Source organism: Myxocyprinus asiaticus, chromosome 13 (assembly GCF_019703515.2).
Source record: "Myxocyprinus asiaticus isolate MX2 ecotype Aquarium Trade chromosome 13, UBuf_Myxa_2, whole genome shotgun sequence".
Lineage (NCBI taxonomy): Eukaryota > Metazoa > Chordata > Actinopteri > Cypriniformes > Catostomidae > Myxocyprinus > Myxocyprinus asiaticus.
In genome coordinates this window covers 46167671-46191010 of record NC_059356.1, presented here as the reverse complement: position 1 = coordinate 46191010, position 23340 = coordinate 46167671, and the positions used below count along the sequence as shown (strand labels likewise).

Sequence of the window (23340 nt, the reverse complement as noted above, 5' to 3'; positions counted from 1 at the left end):
CAACCCTTATATACTCGGATGAATCGGTAAATAAATCAATCAAATCGAATTGAGAGCTTGTGAACCAGAATCGAATCAGATCTGGAAATCTCTATCGATACCCAGATCTTAAGTGGAAATATGCCTTTTGTTGTCTTGTTTTTAGTCGTCAAAAAAAACATGCTTAAACCAGTCTTAGCTGGTTTGTTGGTCTTAGCTGGACTCCCAGCCTTGTCAGGCTGGTGTGTTGTCTGGTTGTAGATGGGTTTTGGGTACTTTTCTGGCTGGAAGACCAGCTGACTGCCCAGCTAGACCAAACTGATTTGGCCAGCCTGGGAGACTATCTTAAACCATCTAAAACAAGCTTAAACGAGCTAAGATTTAGGCTTAGGCTGGTTTAAGCTGTTGTGTTTCAGCAGGGCCTCTGTTGGGTTAATACAGTAACTCTACTCCTGTTTTTACCTGTAAATACGGTGTTAAAATTAAGTATTTATGGCACACGAAGACAGAAACGTCAACGGGAACTACTTTTCCTTAGACACATGACTCTGTGTTTTAACTCGTTACCCTTGGCATCAACATTTGGAAACTAAACCTCAGCAGTACAGGAAAAAAAGTAAGTATGACAAAAAATAAGAGCAGAGCAATATTTACTCAGCAGTAATTTTGTGTAGAATTTGTTGGAAGATAATTTGAAAAAGTCAGCTCTGGTGGCTACAATAGTCTCTTTGAGCTGCTCAGTTTGAGTCTGGGTTTGGACTCAAGCCAGAAGACCAGGTCTCTTAAACCTAGGGAATAAAGGGGCCCTTTTATTGAAAAGTTGTAAAGCAGGCGCTCAGCTACTCACTGGTGTCCACACACATACCGGTCTGTGTTAAGTGTACCGTCTGTTCATCCTGTGACTGACGTGTTCCTGTAACATATGTTGAGGTTTTGCGTGTTGCTGTGACCAAATGTTCATTTCCATATGGTGTCTGAGCTATTGTTCTCTTCTCGGTTTTAGTGAAAATGTAGGCATGAGTTTGCTTCAGAACTTGGTCCTTGAAGTGATAATTCACCCAGAAATTAAGAGGAGAACAAGACTGTGCTCATTACAACTGGAAATAGTACTATTATTTCTGGACAGAGGTGGGCTGTTTTATGTGTTTGTGTTGTTAAACAGGGTTTAATACCCAACAGCTTGCAGTTGGATGGTTGTAGCTGAGAAGCCAGAGCTTGTATTGCAAATTCCTTCCAAATGTACCTGTAAAACAGGTGGGTGGTCAGTCAGGATGTGTATATATTAACAAACAATGCTCATCATGTTTAGTCTGGTGACGTTAATGGTGGTGAAGTTGCAGTTATTAGATTTGGAAACTGTATGTTTTCAATAAAAATTCCACAGTGTACCTCAAGCTTTGTCCATAAAAGAAAAATGTAATACCTTTCCCTGGCACTCAAATCCTGACATTCCTCTTAAAAGTTTGCTTTGGGTGGTTCATTTGCAGATGGCATTTATGATACTAACACTTTCTTTTAGCTTCGGTAAACCGCTCTGGATAAAGTTTAACACACTACACAAAGATACAACTTTAATGTCAGGGAACCGAATGAACTGCCAGTCAGAACAGCTAAGAGAAAACAGCAATAGCATTATTATGTTTTTATAACTTCTTTAGTTTGCAGCTTTAAAAAAAAAAAAAAAAAAAAAAAATTCATCATACATATACAAATATTTTCAAGTTGACATTATAACAGACAATAATACAAAAACGAGCTTCCCAAATTAAACAGGGAATATTAGAGGCAGATCTTATCAAAAATATTCACAAATATTTTCAATACTTCATGTTGAGATTTGGTTTCCAGTTTGGAGTTTCCGACAAGAAAATCTTTTCAATTACATATCCTTGTCTTTTAAAGCAAAAGGCCACAGATACACTTGTCAGCACAATTTTATTATGTTTTATGATTATGTTATCTGACAGATTGTAGAGCAAGCGCTAAAATAATAACACATTTCCTCACAGAGGTATATCAGCACAGCTTCCCACTGTCTCGGTTTGGCATTTTACCGTAAACATAACTTTGAAAGACTCTAGAACCTACAGTATCTTTGGCTGCTCCCTCATCTTAAATTACACACAAGTGTGTCATAGAGGAACATGGATGGATTGTATTTTATGCCATTTTATCAATTAATCTATTGTTGAGATTTTTTGGTTTGGTTTAGACTAGACTGTTGGTTTAGGTTAAACTGAACCTAATACCTCATTCGTACTGTGTTTTTGAAGTAACATATTTAAATGAGAATAGATTAAACTTTTTGCCAAGTAACAAACTAAATAGTGCAAAGACTAATTTTGCAGACTGATGCAAAATTAGGGCTGATTTTGAACTATGGATTAGGAAACAACCTCAAACCTTTGGGACACAAATATAAATGATCCCATAAGGGTTTGTAGCTTACAATGATAGCTTTTGAGGTTAATGTATATTTACAACAGAACATAATGTATATTAATCTTCTTTTCAATCAGTCGCCTCCCTCTGTGTATTTTTTTTTTTTAGTTTTGTCTCAAAATGGGATAGGGGCTGAAAAATAGAGGAGGGATTTAGTTTCAAGTCTGTATAGACTTTTAACTAAGACAGTCTGACATTTCTAAAGTAAAGCCTTTGATTCACTTGGTGGTGCAAGTGAATTTTAATCTTCAAAGTTTATAAGCTAGCGTTTTGTCTGCTCGACAGTCACGAGAGGCGGGGGATGAGCAGCCTGGTAACAGTCACATATTTGTACAAAACATTGTGTTTAAAAAAGTTATAGATATAAAATAGTTCAAACAAAATCAATATTTGCAACTTTACAAAGCAAATCAAAGTATCAAAAGTGTCAGCCTTTGAATGTCTTAAGAAGTCCATATCTTCAATTGCCCTCTTACATGTGGGGCTGGTTCACAGTTAGTGCAACTCTTTAGAGTACACAGGTGCTACGTGTCAAAATATTACCTAAGTTTTTAAATCAGCCTTTTGTCCTTTTACAAGTGGCAGCCAAGTGCACTTAGAACTTTGTTTTAAACATAAAATGAATGTAGATTTTTAGTTTTTTCAGATTTCTTTCAGATCTGATATGCTAAAGGCGCTTAAGAAGACTAAAAAAATACTCCATCAGAAATGTCCTAGTAAGATTGCACCAGCTAAAACATGTCTTCACTAAGAACCTGGTGGCTGGTCACACTGATGTCCACAGTGGTACCTTTTAGGTAATGGAGAAGGTAAGGCTACAGTTTTCATGCTTTAGCATGTATCTAAGGCAAACTTAGTAATCAGAAATATGATGGCTTTAAACTGTTCAAATTGTTGTTGGCAGTACAGTGATCCTGCATAAGTGGGACCTCGTAGTCCAAGCCACCGTTCTGCACTGTTGAGGGACACGAGATAATCTCTTGCTTTTGTGGCTGAGAGCCTTTATCTAAACCATCCAACTCGAGCTGTGAGGGATCACATTCGAGATCCAGGTGTCCCTTTGATTTTTTCCGGTGCATGTAGCAAGCCACGCCAACGGCAATGGCGATTAGAACTAGCAGAAGAAGGATAGCAACTGCAGGGATGAGCATCGTGGTGAGCTTCGGGTTCTCCAGTCTTGCTCCAGTAGGACTTGGCTGCTGGCTCACCGTCTGGGCTTCAGTGCATACGCTATCCATGTTGCCAGACTCACCCAATGGACTGGCACATACAGAGTATGTAGAGTTTGGCTGGAGTCCACGTAGTGTGTATTCCGGATAAGAAGCAGGAACGTTGAGTTGCTTGGGACGCTTGTCGAGGCCCGAGAGATTAATGTAGGTTAACCGAACTCCACGAATGTGTGGATGCATCTCAATGTACCGATGAAGGTCCAACAGTATAGAAGAGCTAGTTACTGTACGTGCAGTGATTTCAGGTGCCACAGTGCTAAATACAGTAGGTAAGTCCTCAGACGAAGGTGGGTCGTCTTTGTTTTCGCAATATGTGCCTGATGTTCTTGGCAGACACCTGCATTTAAGGTGTCCCTCATTGTCGAACCAGCACGTTCCTCCATTGAGGCAGATATTTGGCGGGCAGAAGGTTGCTCTGAGGTCTGGGTCAATGCTAGTACTTGGTATAGGAGAAGGAAGGTCATTTTCAGTTTCTGTAGAAGCGTTTTCACTTGGCTTGGCATGGAGAACTGCTTGTGTTGTGCTTGGCAAACTGGTGGCTAGAGCTGGAGTAACCACTGTAGTCTTTATCGTGCGAGTCGTAACGGTTGTGGTTGTTGGACATCCGAAGTCTCGATGTCCCAATCTCTCCAGCACCTTACCGGCATTCAAGGGAGGAAAGTGGCAGCGTGTCTCTTCCGTCCTACCCAACTGAATCTGCTTATTTCGAAGCCAACTAGGAAACCAAGCCAGGTTGCACAGGCAGTTAAAAGGGTTCTCAGCAACGGTCAGTCTTTTCAGGAGAGGAAAGAGCTGGGTAAGGGTCTCAGATAAGCCTTGGAGACTTAGATTGCTGATGTCCAGCTCTTGAAGCTCTGTCATTTTCTCAAAGTCCTCCCATTTCACAGGGCCCATTGGATTCCCACCGAGACTGAGGGTAACCAAGCCCCTCGCCTCCCGCAATACAGGTGGAAAAGTAGTTAACTGATTGTTGGAGATGTCCAGCTCATGGAGGTTCTTAAAGATTCCCAAAAGATCCTCATCGAGCCTTATAAGCCCAAGTCCACCAAGTTTCAGTGACTCCAGCTTGGGAGTATGGAGGTCTTTTGGCCCTGGTGATGGGATGCTGTTGAACCGTAAGTCCAGTAAGAGCAAATGGGGCATTTTAAGAGCAGGCAGTGTTGTCAGTTTGTTTCCTTGTAGCTTGAGCTCTATCAACAGCTCTAGTCCATCAAAAGCTGCAGGATGGATGCTCTCTATGAGGTTGCTGTAGAGATACAACCTCTCCAGAAGCTCCAGTCCTGCAAAGCTCTCCTGGGATATGTGAACAATTTGGTTGGCCGAGAGGTCCAGGTTGTGGAGAGAGGAGAGAGGTTCGAATACACGATCTGGCAGCTCCATCAGCTTGTTCTGGCTTAGGTCCAGCATCTCCAGGTTGCTTAAGCCATCAAAGTCTTCCTGAGAAAGGGTCTCAATGCCATTTTTGAAGACATAGAGACTCTTAGCTGCTGTGGGCACATCACTGGGTATTTTTGGGGCCCGGCGACTGAAGCACAATATGGAGTCTTGCACTGCACAGGTACAGTCCGTTGGACAGGTGTCGGTTAGCACCAGGGATGGCAGGAGTTGATAGAGGAGGAGAAGCAGCAGATGAGGGATGAAGGGCTTCATGTTGCTGCCTACATGCACCCCTCACAGCCTGCAATGAAACACAAAAATACTGATGAATGTCAAGTAAACTTTTAGACAGAGTCACACTGCTCTCTTTGAGTTTGAGATGCCTTTAAATGTCGTTTAACACAAACACTTCAACATTGTCAAATCAAACTGAGAATGTTGTGAAGCAACAATCTAGGCTTAAAAATTCGTAAAGTGATTGACAGTGACTCATTTGTTTCTTATTTCCCTTTAAAAAAAAAATCAAGGCATGCTGCAATGCATGCCACAGTATTAATTTTCTTTGAGGTCTCGTTTTTTATGTGGCTGGACAAATGGGATTACAACTGTTGCTTTCGACCAAGTTCTCTCAAAGGCTGATCAAAGACTAGGTTTTATGACAATGTTCTGCCCAAACAATAGGTTATGGTAGTGACATAAAGCCTTTTTCTTACCCCAGTGGTAAATAGTTTTTTTCTTTAAGCATAAACATCTAAGTTTCGTTGGGTTTCTCTGAAAACAAGACAAAATAGCTTATGTCATTTTGCTTCTCATGTAAATCTTGTTATCTTGTTTTAAGAATGTTTAGATGTTTTAACAGGAAAACCAGACAAAAACACTGTAGTTTTTTAGTAATTGTAGTTTCTTACTAAATATGGAAAGAAAATGATTAACTTAACTAAGTTTATTAAATGCTGTAAATGAATTGTTCATTGTTAGTTCATGTTAACTAATGTTGTTAACTAACGTTAACAATAGTAACCTTAATTTAAAGTGTTACCACTATTTATTTAACAAAGCAATACAGACTGGTACCCAACAACAACAAAAAGTCGAGGCCATTTCAAACTTCACAATAGAAGCTTACTGACTAAATTCATCCCATATTTGACCATGAATGCCAGACACAGAGCTCTTCAGATGAGCTCAGACACCTTCAGGGAGGAACGTGAGAGTCAGGGAGGAGAGCGAGAAGAAGACAGAGGGATATGAAGCTGCGAGACTGAACTGAGACTGGACTGAGCCAGGGAGATTAGTCACTGCAGTATCTGACCTTGAAACGAGGGGTGGAGGCATTTCGTTCTGACTCCCGTTTTTCCTTCTTCTATTTCTCTCTGAACCTTTATGGACAGTGTGGGGGGTTTTATATTAGAAGTTCATGTTGAGGTGAAATTCTCTTACTCTGTTTTATTGGACAGTACAGAGAGATAGCAGGCTCATAACGTTCCTCGGGCTGCATTAAGGCATCACTCTCACTGGCCTGCTGGTGACCCTTTCACGTTTTGTCTCGTTTTGCAATAAAAATACCTTAAAACCCTTAAAATGAGATACATTTACTTGATTTTATATATATATATATATATATATATATATATATATATATATATATATATATATAATATATATTTGTTTCGAGAGAAGATATCTTAAAAATAAGTATTTTATCTTACTGTACTGGCAGATTTTCATTTGTGAAAAATACATATTTTAAAGATTATTCTTATGCAGTATTGCTTCTCAAGTAAATTTATATTGTTTTGAGGAGTTCTAGATATGTTTTACTACAAAACAAGTAAAAACAGACTAATTGTAAACTTATGTCTGTCTTGATGTTGGGTCAATGCAAATTTATAAAGATCTTTGAAATAATCTCTAAATATTTGCAAAATTGCAAATACAGTGATTGTTTTCAAACAGGTCACCCGAACAATCCACCCATCTGCCATTGGTCGAACAATCACATAGCCATTTTATTTCATTTTATTTTATTTTATTTTATTAAATACAGTTATTTTAATAGAGGGTGACTAAATGATGGCAGAATTAAAAAAATTTGGGTAAACTGTCCCTTTAAGTCACCTGGGCACAGTTAACAGTTAACCCAGAAGACATGATTTGCATCTTATGTTGCTTTATTAATATGGATGTCTAAAAAGCAGTAGTGCAGGTTTAGTCTTTCCTGTTGATCTGTACCATTGACTTGTTGGCTGTGATGCCACATCAAAAGTTATTTTTCCTCTTAGCAGGTTTTGTTGCCGCTCTGTGCAAATAAAACCAAAAAAAATGTTAGCGGCAGCTGCCAAGCACACACATAATTTTCTGAAACTAATCCTTTGCGTATTACGTGTGAGCTGTTTTGTCTGCCTACTTTTTTTTTCTGTTTAATAAAACATTTTCTCAGCACACAAACGAAAAAATGTGCCTGAAATGTCAGTACTTGTAAATTAGATCATTTAAGCAAGAAGAGAAAAGTGGATAAGGGCACACATAGCAAAAAAAAAAAAAAAAAAAAAACATTCTAACTCAATTTCTTGTTTTCCAGTAAAAAATATTAACATTTTTATTTATTTTATTTATTTATTTGAGTATTTGTAACAAACTTCTGTGATATTCATGCTTTAAAAAAAAAAAAAAAAAAAAAAAAACAATTTGACTGTTGAAGTTCACTAGTGATTTTAGTGTGTAAAATAGAGAAACGCCTATCAAATTAAATGTAATGTATGCATAATCTGAATTTGTAATGTATCATAATATGTTAAATGAGAGTTATATGGTTTAGAACTGCAAAAACACATGCTAAAATGTTTTAGAAGTGCACATAAAGACACTGTAATGCATCATGTTCATGTAGTGATATTTTTTTCACCCCTCGTACTCAGTTTGACCTCTCTTACAAGATTTGTCACACTATACCTGGGGCCGGATTCATGAAAATGTTCTTAAGAAAAAAATGCAGAAAATTCTTAGGATAAATTAGAAGATCATAAGAACGTTCCTAAGTGCAATTCTTGAAAAATTCTTAAGAAGTTCTCAAATATCTTTATTTTCTATTTCCTTTAAAGACATTGTGAGAGCTTCAAAGGGCTGAAAGGTGTGGGGTTCAGAAATAGCGGTCATTTGGTCATTTTATTGTAAATTCTGTTTGCAATGACCCTACAGCTTGGCTTCCATTATTATTCTCCCATCGAAAAGCCCTCTGAAGGCATCATGTAAGCCCTTACACTTACCCCCTAGAGTAGATTACATTAACAGAATTTTTAAATGATCTAAGAGTCTGTTTTTGAATGTTCATGATTTCAAACTTCAGTGGTCAAAGCTTACACACAAGCCCTTTATTCTGCTTTAAGATGCCCTCTTTCTTTCTTTCTTTCTTTCTCTTACTGTACGACCTGTACAAATTTCCAACTTCAAGCATTTAAAATTGCTTTAAACGTTCAGGCAAGGTTTTGTCAAACCAACATTATAGTTTGTCTCGACAAACTTTACGTTTCTAGGTCAGTACTTTTGTACCACACAAAATAAAATATCAGTATCTTCTTTTTCCCAACCCCCTAAGCCCAGTTATTTTTTTGTAATATTGGGGAGAAATGCACTTATAGAAATGAATAGTATAACAAATGTTTTTGTTCAACAGAACTTTTCATACAAAGCATAAAACTTAACCCTATAAAGCCTAAAGTATGAAATAATAGTCAGAAAATGCACATTTTTAAAGAGTGGCTCACATTTTTTAAGATTAGAACAGGAAGGCAAAAGGGTCCTATAGCTTGCAGCCCAGGCCCCCCCACTTGCCCCACTGGCCCGGTCTGTAATACAGCTATGCCTATAACAAGTTCAATACCTCAACATTGGTAAATAACAATTAATAACATATCTTAACAAAAAAGATAAGAACTTTCTTAAGAAGTTTTTTCGGGAATACAAAATATTCGTAACTTTTTTCTTAAGCTAGAAATTAAGAAGAAAATGGTAGTTAAGAAGAAACTTCTTCGTGAATCCTATCGCTGTTGTTTTAGTAATGATCTCCTGTCATGATCCGTGCCTGACGCTTAGTGTAATGGCACTGCTCAGCAAGATCTTACAACTAGGGCGAGTACAGGATTATGCCAACAAACATCAGCCAGATCTCCTTTGCCAGGATGTAACAAACGCACCGTTTCTTGGACCAAAGGACTTACAACCAGTCCAGAGAATTCGCCGGTCTCCATTCAGTGATGCGTGACGTGTTACAGTTCATGAGTCCTGATTGGTTGTATTGCTAGAGGCAGTAATGGAAAAACAACATGGAGACCTTCCAGATAACCTGATAACAGGTGGAGCACAGTGCTTTATGGGCATTTAATCATGAGGGGGTCATGGGTCAATGGTGTCCTGTGGTGTTTGGCTCTCAAAGTACCATGGGAATGTCCTCAATTGAATTCAAATTGTGATGTCGGAGGTGGACAACCAAATGCACGGCCTGTCTGAGAGCAGAAGCTAATGCAAGCATCACTAGTAATATTTGTCATACCCAAAGTATAAGTATTGCACTAACCCCAAGTATTGCGTGGCAGCATGATAACAACCACCCAGAACACCTTATCAACCATATAGAAATATGCTAAAAACCACTCTGAACACCTTTAGGGGCCGTTCACACTAAACGTGTTTTTTTTTTTTTTTTGCTTTCCGTCTGTGCTGTTTTTCAATTGTATTCCTATGTAAATATGTGCAAGACTGTCCAGTACTGTGGGGTGAGACACAGATAAGCCAGCCAAACATCAGGGGGGTGCAGAAGATGTAAGAGAATGAAAGAAAAACAATGGATGAGACAAAGTCCATTTCCGTCCCTCGACCAACACAAAGTTTAGAGACTGTGGCTCAGTGTTTCAGGATCTCATCTGGCATGAGAAAAGAGACATTTTGGATACGACAGGTGAATGAGGATATCACAAAGTCCTCCCTTCCTGAACTAGAGGGAAGCAAAGCTTGGTGGATTGGAGGGCAGTTCACATGGTATAAGGGCTAATGCAATTTTTCCAACCTTTTCTAATTAATTTTAGCGAATTGGTTTGTTTAGTGATGGTTATTTATTAATGAACCAGTCCAAAAAAATAATTTACTGATTAATTTCCCTGCAAAAAAGAAAAAAAAAAAGTTTGTCGTGGAATATTTATAAGTAAAAATATTATATATTATTAAATGATTACACTAATAAATATTTAATCTCTGTCCATTTTTAATATAAATGTTTTGTAGTTTTATTAGTTGTATTTAGTGTAAATATATTCAAGATAATGCCGTCACCCTAATTGAGATACTTGATTTTGTGCCAGATAAATACTGCTAAATATTGCAAAGATATATTAAATAAATAAATACAAAAAAAAAAAAAAAATACATATAATAATTTTAATTGTTATACAAACTGAAAATGTAATGCCAATAAATATCTTTAATGTAGTTCGAAACTTTTTGCTTGTAGCTTGTAGTGTAGTTAACTACTTTTTCAAAAGTGTAGCTTAACTGTAGTTTAATTATTTAAAGAATTTCACTTTAAATTGGTGGTTTGGGAAGTTTCACAGTAGCTTCGCTAAAGGTCAAAGTATACTTTGTTTTTCCGCGCAGATTTCATCCTCAGTTCGTGTGGTCTTTGAAAGGCTAGAGTGCTTGACCGCGCACGAGATGGAACGGCACGTGGAAAAACAAAGTATACGCTAGGCATAACAGTGGATGGATGGATGTGTCTAGCGGAGAGATTATGCATGAAATAGTGGAAGGAAGATTTGAAAAGGATTCATGATCAGTGCAGGTATGAAGATACGTCTTTGAATGTTGCCTAAATGTCCTTTTTTCAGCATAGGCAGGTGTTTATTTTAGCATGCATCATTCCACGGCATCATCACAAGAAGATATCTAATCGTCAGGCAGTTAGGCAGCTCTCCACTTTGGCTTCAAGGACACACATGGGAGTTCTCCGGCAATGCACTCTGATCTCAGATACACCCCCATACCGACACTCAGAAATACTCCATCTCTCTTCTTCCTTTTGGCTGCCTCTGTCTTATCAGATAACTGATGAAAAAACCCTCTCTGGATTACTTTTAAGCTCTCAAATCTGTGCCGAGTGACTCCCTTGCCATGTGGTATTAACTCAAGTACGTCTGTGCTGGACAGGAGACCAGTGGGGGGGGGGCTGACCTATCCAGTCTATGTGATGAAACTGTCATTGTGCTAATCTATTGGCCTTGAGCTTGCTTTTTTTCACTTTTATACAATAAAAGTGAATGGAGATCAAGGCTGGCATTCTGCCTTACATCTCCTTTTGTGTTCCATGCGAGAAAGACATGGGTTTGGGTTTGAGAGTGAGTAAATGGTGAGCATGTCTCTCTAAGTTCCTCTTTTGCATTGTCAACGTATCGTAATCTGGTGATTTGCATATCCCTAGATGGCACTGTTTCGTTCAAAGAAATGGATTTGCCATTAAAACTTGTTGATTTAAATAGCTGTTAAAGCGTTATTGCTCAAGGGAGAACACAAAAGACTAAAGCCATCAAGTTTCAGGGAAGGGGAAATTACTTTTCTTTTCATTGTCTCCCTGGCTCTTTATGTAATCTGAAAGAAAAGAAATTAATGGCTCAGAAATGGAGAGAGAGAGAGAGAGAGAGAGAGAGAGAGAGAGACAAAAGAATGAGATGCCAGGAGTTCAAAGAGACTTGACAGGGGCCAAAACAATCACCAGAGCCACGTCAAAAATTCTTATCTTCAAAAAACCTCCTAGTGCTCTGAACCAGGAGAGTGACTGGAGGAAAGGAGAGGAGGTTATGTTGTGTAATCCAGGAAGTAGAGAGTTATGCAGGAATTTGGGTATGCAGAGGTGACCTCAACTCTTAATAGAAGAATCCCTGATTTAATGAGGCAGTTAAATGAACAGTTTATCTGAAAATGAAAATTCTGTCCTAATTTACTCACCCTCATCTTATTCCAATTTCATATGATATTCTTTCTTATGCCGAACACAAAAGGAGAATTTTTAATGAATATCCTGTTTTTTAGCACACAAGTTCTTGCTTGAACGCACAAGCCACTGTGAACGAGCTTTTCTCATAGCACTCATAGTCCGTTTAAGACTATATACATTCACTGATCACTTTCTTATTAACACTGTGGTGCTAATAAAGTGCCTGATGTCGTCTTCTGCACTTGTAGCCCATCCACCTCAAGGTTCGATGTGTTGTGCGTTCTGAGATGCTATTCTGCTCACTACAGTTGTACAAATTGGTGATCTGAGTTACCGTAGCCTATCTGTCAGCTCGAACCAGTCTGGCCATTCTCTGTTGACCTCTCTCATCAACAAGCCGTTCCATCTGCAGAACTGCCGCTCACTGGATGTTTTTTGTTTTTGGCACCATTCTGAGTAAACTCTAGAAACTGTTGTACATGAAAACCCCAGGAGATCAGCAGTTACAGAAATACTCGAACCAGCCCATCTGGCACCAACAATCATGCCACGCTCCAAATCACTGAGGTCACATTTTTTTCTCCATTCTGATGGTTGATGTGAACATTAACTGAAGCTCCCTACCCGTATCTGCATGATTTTTTACACTGCACTGCTGCCACACGATGTGCAGTGGTTTTAACGCCCATAAACCAGATAAAACCACTGCATCACCTGTCCACAGCTGGATCCTGTTACCCTCAATGGGTGTAAAACACAGGTTCATGACAGCAAGAGTTAGAAAAAGAAGAAGGAAATATAAGAAGAGTATGAAAGAGTTGCACAGAGAAGTATGTCACCTTCAATCTATGGAAGCATGTCAGGTGTGTTAACCTGAAAATACCAGTTTCTACAGGTCATTGATTCTGTTTTATTAACACTCACAACCTACAGAAGTGTTTGCATTATGTAATGCAACAATACCTGTTAAACTTGATGCCAGATATGTTTTTTCTGTTGTATTAAAAGCATTGTAGAGGAACATTTGATAATTCAGTTGAGGAGAGAATTATTGTTATTTTTAAATATGATTTAGGAGAAAGAATAGCTTGTTGATATTTGTCAGTGGCGGTTTTGTCAGTGTCGGATTTCAACTGAAGTTCACTGGGTTAAATGCTCTCTCTCTCTCTCTCTCTCTCTCTCTCTCTCTCTCTCTCTCTGCTCTCTCTCTCTCTCTCTCTCTCTCTCTCTCTTTCTCTGTCTGATATATATTAATGCAACCACAACAAAAAAGACACATCAAAGCCAAAGCTAAAGTTAACGTTGAGTGCCACACTGAATGATGACTTTGAGCCAAGGTTTTTTTCTCATTGGTGAACGATTGTGTGCACTCTTTGCCTACTTTTTCATTAGGCAAAATACCTTGCTCTGTTTTATTGTGATGTGTGGCTGATAATTATTTGAAGAAAGTCTTCTTTCAGTTCAGGATTTACAGATGTGACCAGGATAACAGAAGACAAACATTTATTGTCCGCACGAAATGTAAAGCAAGGTTTTAAGACTTGAATGAATTAATTTCTCTTAAAGGAATATTCCAGGTTTAATACAAGTTAATCTCAAATGACAGGATGTTGATTACCACAAAAAGTAATTGTGATTCGTCCCTCCACTTCTTTAAAAAAAAAAAAAAAAGCAGAAATCGAGGTTACAGTGAGGCACTTACAATGAAAGTAAATTGAGCCAATTTTTGGAGGGTTTAAAAGCAGAAATGTGAAACTTGTAATTTTATAAAAGCGCTTGCATGAATTATTCTGTTAAAACTAATTTTTTAGTTTTAGAGCTGTAAAATAGTTTAAATAATAATTTTTACGGTCGTTTTAGGGTTTATGGCGTTACGTTGTAATGCCAACAAAGTTGTAAAATTGAATATAACTTTACACAGAAAAGGTTTGTTAGCGATGTTATCGCATTAAAATCATGTTAACATGCTTATTATTTACGTCTTGTGGCTGCAGTTTTGAAACAGTATTTTTACGTTTACGGATTGGCCCCATTCACTTTCATTGTAACCCAGATTTTTGCGAGTTGGGACAAGTTGAAATTATTTTTGTTGTAATCATTATGCCACAAATGCTGTCGATTGAGCTTTACTTGTATTGAACCCGGAATATTTCTGTGCTTACTCCAGTTAGGGGCATTGTGGCAAGATTCAAACTTCTAAATGGACTAAAAAGCATCCAAAAAGCACATTAAAATTGTTAATATGACTTCTGCACTATATTCCAAGTCTTCTAAGGTTGTATGATAACTTCGTGTGAGGAACAGACCAAAATGTATAATTTTTCACTTAAAAGGATCCCATAAGCTGCAGCTCTCAAATTTGATTCACGTTCTCTGATATTTAAATATGGTTCACCTGCCTGATTGTGACCAGCAAGTTTGAATATGCAGAAGAGAAATTTAATTTTACTTTTGGGTGAACTATTCCTTAAAAGTCCAGTCTAATTATAATTATGCAGACTTGTGACCATTACACAACACATAAAGGATTCCCCTTTTTTTATGGTAGTTCGTAATTGGTACAAAACCCCTTAGGGCTACATCATCCTCCACTCTTATAATGAATGCATTGAGTACGATCCCTTAAGTCTTTCACGGTGGAGAAGATAACCATCTTTGGCCACAACCTTAGCCTGACATACTCATTTAAGACACAAAGAATCAACAGTGTTCGCCGTCCAATTAGTTTCTCATCTGCAGGCTGCAAGGAGGCATTTTTGTGTTTTGTCTGCAACCAGATACCACTGCCTTCTTGTATTGTGATGCCTGACATCAGGGAAGATAGCAAGGCCGTGTTTTGCTGCAGGTACGTGCAGGTTGTATTACAATCCCAAGCACAGGCAGGTGCCTTCAGCCTGTCGTTGCCCCCTAGTGCATTGAAACCCAATGCTCCGGACGTGTGCCTGCGCAGACGTCATGGCCTAAACCGAACTGCAGCCAAAGTGCTGCGTGGTTCTCCATGCAAGAGCCCCAGGGACGAGCCATGTGGGCGAGTGGAACGGAAAAGAAGGACAGACTGCAGATATTTGCTTCTCAACTGTGCACTTAAGAGTAAGCAAATCCAAAATGAAATTGATTTACAAGTGCTTCCTGTAAGGAATCATGTTAGCTTGACAAAGCCAACACAGTCTGTACGTTTACATTTACGAAAGTTTGATTTCAGTTGGACTAAAACAATCAATGCATTTACATGACCGATCTTGCACCGATTATGCTTTCCTTTATTGGGATTATCCAATGTGTGCAAGTGATTTGTGAGCAAGTCTCATGTAACCGCAGTTTTCTTGCATTGACATTGTTTTAGTAAGCTGATTTTTGGTATGTATCAGCATATTGGTGTGCATGTAAACACACTCATTAATTCATCTTTTTAAAATGTTATGTAAACACAAAAAAGTAAAATTTTGGGAAGTCAGACTAACACACATAGATAATGTGATTGTAGCTTGGCTTCATCCAGGATGTACAGTATACACGTTGATCAAACCACATTTGCCCTGGGCATTGTGCACATTCTCCAAAAGACAGAGATTATGTGCAACATTTATCTTAACACTTCCTCAAGCGATGTTCTTCCTTCAAATATTCAATTACGCATTGTGTCATGTTTACTTGGACCGACGAAGACTGTAGCTTGACTACGCAAATCCCCGCTGTAGCTCGACTATTACTGCACATGTAAACGTACTAACTGTTACTCTACAAACTTTTTTATTTATTTATTTATTTATTTTAGGGTTTTTCTAAATCCCTACACCAAGACCAAAATCTCTGACTCCTCACTCTTCCTAGAGCTTTCAAGCTACACCCACCCCGTCTGACTGTTCGGCCTGTAAAACTGTAAAATTCAAGCTTTTTAAACTATTTTAAACTTACAGGCAAGGCTTTGTCAAGCCAACATCAAACCTAACCCTAGTTGGCTTTGTCAGATGTCATGTCTCTAGCAAACCTTATTTCACGGTTGTTTGCGTAGGTCTGGATGCATAGCTCTGCACGCCTTGATCATTGATTGGCTTTAATAAATGAGCCAGAAACAACACAAAGCCCTTCTGTTAGCACACCTCCATCTCAGTCGCCATAAGGAGAGATTCTTCATTTAGATTAGCTCTCTATGAAGGTACTGCTTTTAAACCCATAATTACGCTTAACATTGATTGCAAGATTCTCAACATAGATTGTTAATCACAATATATTGTGGTGTGTCGATCAGCATGCATTTCCATTAATCTTAGTCAAGTTAGGAATGTGATAACCCTGCAAGGTTTAAAATGTGATCTGAGATCAGTTGAGAGGGGTACAGATTTGTTTAACAGGATTGCCGAGGTCACCAGTCACTCAAAGACCAAGAAAGGCACGACCCTTCAGGCTTACATGGGTTACACAAGAACAATGGTGATCTTTGGGCAGACTTTGAAGTACCTAGTGCTAGTCAGCACAGTTTATATTTAAATTTGATCTCTTTTTTTTTTTTGTCCTTAAGGGCATTGACACTGATAACGATTTGTAGCAACCGGAAGTCATTCATTTTCAAAAAGAGTTTGAGTGGCTACAACTATTGGTGATGCAACAGAGTTGAGTTGAGTTCAGCTTTATCCAAACATGCAGCGACACCATTTTGGGCAAATACTAATTGGAATTAGAGATGCAACATTTGCTATGTTATGATGTTATGATGACTTACAATCAGGAAGAGAGAGTCATCCAAATCGCAAATGACGGCAAACAGAAATTATGATGTTAGGGCCTAGAGAGATAAAAAGTCTATTTTGGGCCGTTTAAGAGAGGGTGAACTTGAGTAACCCTGTCTGTGTGTTTGTCTCATTGTTAAATTCTTTTTAAACTCTGTGACTTACTTGTAACTCCAAACATTCTTTTGAAGTGACTGCCTGTTCTGTCCTTCAAACAAAAGTGCATGCACACTGCAATCCTTTTCTCTATCACTTTATCTATTGTTTTTTTTTAATTATTATTGCAATCATCTAAGCAAATAGCTGGTTGTAGCCAACTACAACCTTTTCATCTTCATTCCAAATGTGAATAATTTTGATAATTTGTGATGGACATTGTAAATAGTCTCATACCTAAAAGTTACCACCAGGTAGATGCTTAGCATTCTTAGTCATGCATGCCATGCATGTGCGTTTACACACAGAGACATGCTTATTGTAATAGGTAGGAATGTGTGGAATCCGAGTGTGCATAAGCCTTAAAAGTGCTTCTTCAATATGCACAAAAGTCTCACAAAGTCTCTTGCCAATGTGACAGTTATTTCAGAGTTGTCATCACTTGAAGATCAGTTTATCGGTCAGCTGCATTCTCACATTCAAGCAAAATCATTTGACAGTAATGCAACACATCATGCTAACAAAGAGCCATTTGATAAGAAAAGACCACATCACTATCACAGAAATGTACAAAAACAGTAACTTAATGCATTTCTGGTGTGTCGGGACGCATGCCTTTGTTTATATGGTATATTGAAAGCGCAGAGTGCATCAAGACATGTAATTGTCTAGGAATGTCGTTTTGTCTAGTTGATGACAGAATTTGTAAGTGTGCATTTTTCCTCATTCCACGTGATCGTGAAACTTGGCCACCGATAACCTTCTTGTGTAACTGGCATGCTTTACCGTTGGTGATTTTTCGAGTCTGGTAGCCCCGGGGCTGTTTTCCGTAACCCACTCATGCATCTTACACACTCAATTAAAGATAAAGATGTCAAGCAGATCCATCTATTGCCTCATATGTTACAAAAGAATGCATTGTTTGCCTACTGGCTCCTCGTTGGTTGCATTCCAAGACCCCACTGACAGATGAGATGCGCCACCAGATACAGAGTTTGGTTGCCAGTGATGCAAGTCCATCATCTCGGAGAGCTTATATCTGAGCTGTCGATCAACATGTCACAACCAGCAACACTTTCTATCAGGCGTAATGCTATAAAGCTGAAGGTTATTCCAAAGAAATCTAAATAAGAAAGTCTCTTACTAACACCCTGTCTACACCAGACTCGAATGACATGATGCGTCGCATCGAAGGCATATTGCTCCCATTGTGCCTATTGTGATCGTTGATGTTGTCTACACTGGGTTTGACCGTCGTGGCACAGTTTAGGGGCACCCCGTTCTATTTCTGATGCACCGCACATGCTTGGTTCTACAGCTCACAGCTGATTGTCCGTGCATGTCAACTTCTACGCATCCAGTGTAGACAGTCTCAAGCTGTTGCGGCACAACACGACATTGGTCACTTACGGTGAAGATTGTGTAACCGTATTTAAGCCAAAATTCATTGTCTCATGTAGAATGATCCAAAAGTATGAATATTAGAATGGTGTTAAATGCAATTTATGTGCATACACTCAGGGACACAACTACCCAATTATGGGGTTGTATGCAATGTCAATGTTGGTGACCACTTAAAGTGTTTTGCCATCCGACCGCCCCCTTTGGCATGATTTGGCCCCCATATGTTGCATGTATTGCAGACAGTATATTATAGTTTCATCCCTGAATAAGCTCTTGTTGTGAATAATTTTCTGCCTACATAATGTTGCAATTTTTATAGAATTATTAGTGGATGAGACTCCAAAGTTTTCCATTTTGGGTGGCTGCAGAAATAGGAAACCATGGACCTATCTCATGTATCCTGGTGGATATAAAACTCACGGCACGACTTCATATCTTTCCCTCAGGCATCTCTGTGGAGACCCGAGAGCTGTTTAAGCATAAAGATTTGAAGAGAAAGAGGGGGATTTGTGAAAAGGAGCATAGCATGAAAGTGGCCTCTCGATTCCCAATACACATATCCTCGTACACGCTAACCATGCACTCTGTAAACATTCTTCCCTGCTTTAAACACTTTGCCAAATTGAATTTGACCAGTCCCATGTGCCTCTTCAACTCACCCATCCATCAGCACACAGAGATAGGCCCTTGTCTTGGGACGAGGGGCCATTCACAGTGTGTCTTCCGTTCTACTTGTGTGTGTGAGGGTTAATGGAAGGAAACCACATGTGTTGTATATCCGCTAATCCGTGAAGCACATGGTGCCTGGAGTGGCACATGCATGGTCAATAGTATTTTATTTGAGTGTAAACATTTGGATTTATCTGCAGGGCTTGGTTGGCTCAGTTCGCCTGTGTTTGTCTAACAGTGTGTTTAGGTTAGGTAAATCTTAGCATTGTGCTGTAAGTCAGGTTTAGGATGGTGCTAAGTCTATTTTAACGCCTTCACTCTACTCTTGTGTAAATGACGATAATGCAGTGAGGCAGACTCAAACTCTTGGGGGTTGGTCGAGCAACAAATCCAAACACACACAGGGACCTACGAGGCTCAGGGTGAACGTAATATTTAAGAGAACTTGCGGGCTTAATGTAAAACAAATACGAGCAGGATGTCACCATGTACTTGAGTATCGAGTATCGTTGCTTCAGCTTTTATGCTAATCGGCAACCTGAAGACTTAATCAGAAAGAAGTAGTGTTGACGCAGATGCTGCTTCCAGAAAGGGAGGAATTTAGTACCGCTTGGGCCAGGGCTGAATTCCTTTTTTTTGGGGTGGGGGGGGGGGGGGGGTTGAGTTTTTATATTTTTAACAGCAGTACTTAGCATGCTCACATCGTGCTGTGCTTTTTCTGCTAGTCAGTTTGCCTCTCGGAAAAGGTGCCTTTCTAAATTCACCCCCTTTAACAGACCGCAGTTACAAATACACATTAAGACTGATGTGTTTGGCCAGTGTTATTTGCGCACCTGTCACAAATGTTGCATTAAACTAATCCATTTAAGTTTGAAACATAAGTTTTCAGTTTCCCATCATCAGCGTTTTCCAAAGTATGCAGTACCACAAAATTTGTGGCAAAATGTTCAGTTTTGCACATCCCTAGTTTGTACATACCTACTCTACAAACAGGACAATTATCTTGTCTTTTGTATTTTCTCTTCACTTTTATACTATTGTGTACAGGTCAAAGGGGTAAAGAGGATATAAAGTAATTAGCGCACCCCACGACCTGAGGCCTTTTCTGGGCTGTTTAGGACATGCCACTACAGGGTGAGGGTCAGTTAAGCAAAAGCACTAGTCCAACCTCAGGCGGTACAATATAGGAACCCCCCATTGTCTAAAAGCCCTTAAGTCTTGACTGCTGCAACATGCTTGGCCAGGTTGTGGAATGCCCTCGTACACTTACATAAATGCTTGATTAGACACACTCTCTCACCTTAGTAAAACACAACCATACGACGAGGCCAAAGAGTGACGACTTGCCTTGAAGACCTGCTTCTTCACATGGACTGCTGGGGATACAATCAAGGGTTCAAGCAGGATCGCTCAGTCCTGTTCTTTGAGATCTAGGCTGCATTCCAATTAGCATAGTACCCAACGTATGTAGTATGCAAGATTAAGATTAGTGCGTCCCAAATTGAAGTATACAGTACTGAAATGATTGATGTAGTACTTGTGTTAAATTTTCGTTTGGGAAAAATACGTCCAAGCATGCCCTCTGTGCTAATATCGGCACAATATATAATATATGCACAACCCTTTTTCATGTTACGGAGGAGGAAGAGTTTGACTTTTATTTTGTAGAAAAATGAGAGACGAAATGCCAGCAAGTTTTAAATGTATGAACCTAAAAGTAAGAATGAATTTTAAGGTAATGAATTTATCTTGATGCTAATGCTTCTCATGTTTTTGCCTCCTTAGTGGCCATTCATTTACATTTACATTTATGCATTAGGCAGACGCTTTTATCCAAAGTGACTTACAGTGTACTTATTACAGGAACAATCCCCCTGAGCAACCTGGAGTTAAGTGCCTTGCTCAAGGACACAATAGTGGTGGCTGTGGGGATCAAACCAGCAACCTTCTGATTACCAGTTATGTGCTTTAGCCCACTACACCACCGCCACCATTCAGAGTGAACGTGTTTGTAAAAAAAAAAAGAAGCACAACGAATAGAACAGAACGCAGGTGTCCCAAGACACATTTAAAAATATATATATATTTTAACTTGACAGTGTCTAAAAAATTTGGTGTTCCATTTAAAGGCAACAATTAGTAGGCGCAACAGTAAAAAAAAAAACAACAAAAAAAACGCATATGGATGCAAAAATGTGTGACCGGCCCTTTAGAATGAATAGCTTATGCTGTATTCCTCATTTGTAAGTCACTTTGGATAAAGGCATCTGCTATGTGAAAAATTTAGTGTAAATGTAAAATCTAACTAAATCTAACTGCCAGTAATTTTCCAATGAATCCAAAGACCCTGACTGGCTACATCAGGTGTGTTTCATTAGAGTTGGAACCACATTTGAACACCCCTGGGTACTTTACCTCCTTCCTCAGCATGGTTGTGTTCCATACGCACACAAATACACACTCGATTACTAGGCAAATTTTCATTAATCTCTCAATCTAATTTGAGAGGAGGCTTATTGAAATGGGATGTTTTGTGGTTTTTTTCAACGACTTCAGCCAAATTTGTGGTTTTGGAAGCTTGGCGTGCCAGATTGTTAAAGCATCTCCTAAACGCTGACTCCTAAGACTGTCTCCTATGCTCCCAAAAACACTTCTAGACCTTAGTCATGGTTGATGGTATATTGATATTTTTCGCCAATGAAAACAATGCAAAGTAATTGATGTGGTTCAAAGTGTTGTATTCCAGACAGGAAGGTGTGTGGACTCACCAGGTTGTATGACAGGACAGTTCCTCTCTTCTCGTTCTCTCTTCTTTCTCCTTCTACTTCTCCTTCCGTTAGCTCTGTAAAAGGAGCAGAAGGACATAGATTCAGTAAGTGTCAGCTGTATGTCCGACTCTAGGCCGCGGCTGGAATGTTTCTGGAAGAGCATGTATGGGGGAGGAAAAGGGTGGGCACATGCAGGGACCTGTCTCTGGATGTTTGTGTCCAACAGATGGAGGAATATCTCCTCACTTTACACACTCTTTAATTTGTGGTGTTTGTTAAGGCAAGGATCGCTATTACTGTTGCTATTACTATTCAAATTAATTCGTATTTTAGGTTCATACATTTAAAACTGTACTGGCAGTTCATCTCTCATTTTTCTACAATAAATGTCAAAAGAGTACACTATAGCAACCACCTAGCAATGCCCTAGCAACCACTCAGAAAGACCTTAGCAATAGCAAGTTTCCAAAAAACACTCAGAACACATTAGTAACCACCTAGCAATGCCTAACCAACCACTCAGAACACTACAGCAACCACCTAACTATGCATAGCAATCACTCAGAATGACCCTAGCATTAGCAACTTGCTAAAAACCACTCAGAACACATTAGCAACCACCTAGCGATGCCCTAGCATTAGCAACTTTCAAAAAACTACTTGGAACACAGTAGCAACCACCTAGCAATGCCATAGCAACCACTCAGAAAGACCTTAGCAATAGCAAGTTTCCAAAAAACACTCAGAACACATTAGTAACCACCTAGCAATGCCTAACCAACCACTCAGAACACTACAGCAACCACTTAACTATGCATAGCAATCACTCAGAATGACCCTAGCATTAGCAACTTGCTAAAAACCACTCAGAATACATTAGCAACCACCTAGCAATGCCCTACCAGCCACTCAGAACACATTAGCAACCACCTAGCGATGCCCTAGCATTAGCAACTTTCAAAAAACTACTTGGAACACAGTAGCAACCACCTAGCAATGCCCTAGCAACCACTCAGAAAGTCTTAGCATTAGCAACATGCCAAAAACCACTCAGAACAGAATAGCAACCACCTAGCAATGCCCTACCAGCCACTCAGAATACATTAGCAACCACCTAGCAATGCCCTAACATTAGCAACTAGCCAAAAACTACTTAGAACACAGTAGCAACCACCTAGCAACGCCCTAGCAACCACTCCGAATGTCTTAGAATTAGCGACATGCCAAAAAACCTTCAGAACACATTAGCAACCACATAGCGATGTCCTAGCATTAGCAACTAGCCAAAAACTACTAGAACACAGTAGCAACCACCTTGCAATGCCCTAGCAACCACTCAGAATGTCTTAGAATTAGCAACATGCCAAAAACCACTCAGAACACATTAGCAACCATGCAGCAATACCCTAGCAACCACTCATTACACTTAGCAACCACCCTAGCATCATGGCAGGTATTTTTGCATGGGAACCACCACTCATGCTTTCTCCTGGTAATGTAAAAATTGAGTTTTCATTTTTTGTCTTTACATTGCAGCTTATTGCACTCCTTCACATTTTTACACTTTTGTGGAAATCCCCAAACAGAATGGAGATTTTAGGTGATAGACA

At 39.2% G+C, this 23340-nt stretch overlaps 2 protein-coding genes across 3 annotated transcripts in view; one reads left to right on the top strand and one right to left on the bottom strand.

Moving 5' to 3' along the window:
* Positions 1 to 23340, top strand: part of coro7 (coronin 7) — a 171743-nt gene that overhangs the window by 98197 nt on the left and 50206 nt on the right. The window lies entirely within an intron of this gene.
* The window catches only part of vasnb (vasorin b), a 32240-nt gene continuing 9886 nt past the window's right edge, over positions 987 to 23340 (bottom strand). The window contains exons 2-3 of the mRNA XM_051714147.1: positions 21731 to 21804; positions 987 to 5328 (exon numbers count right to left, since the gene is read on the bottom strand). Coding sequence (XP_051570107.1) covers positions 3282 to 5300 — 2019 coding nt within the window. The 5' untranslated portion in view covers positions 5301 to 5328; positions 21731 to 21804 and the 3' untranslated portion in view covers positions 987 to 3281. The remainder of the gene's footprint in view (positions 5329 to 21730; positions 21805 to 23340) is intronic.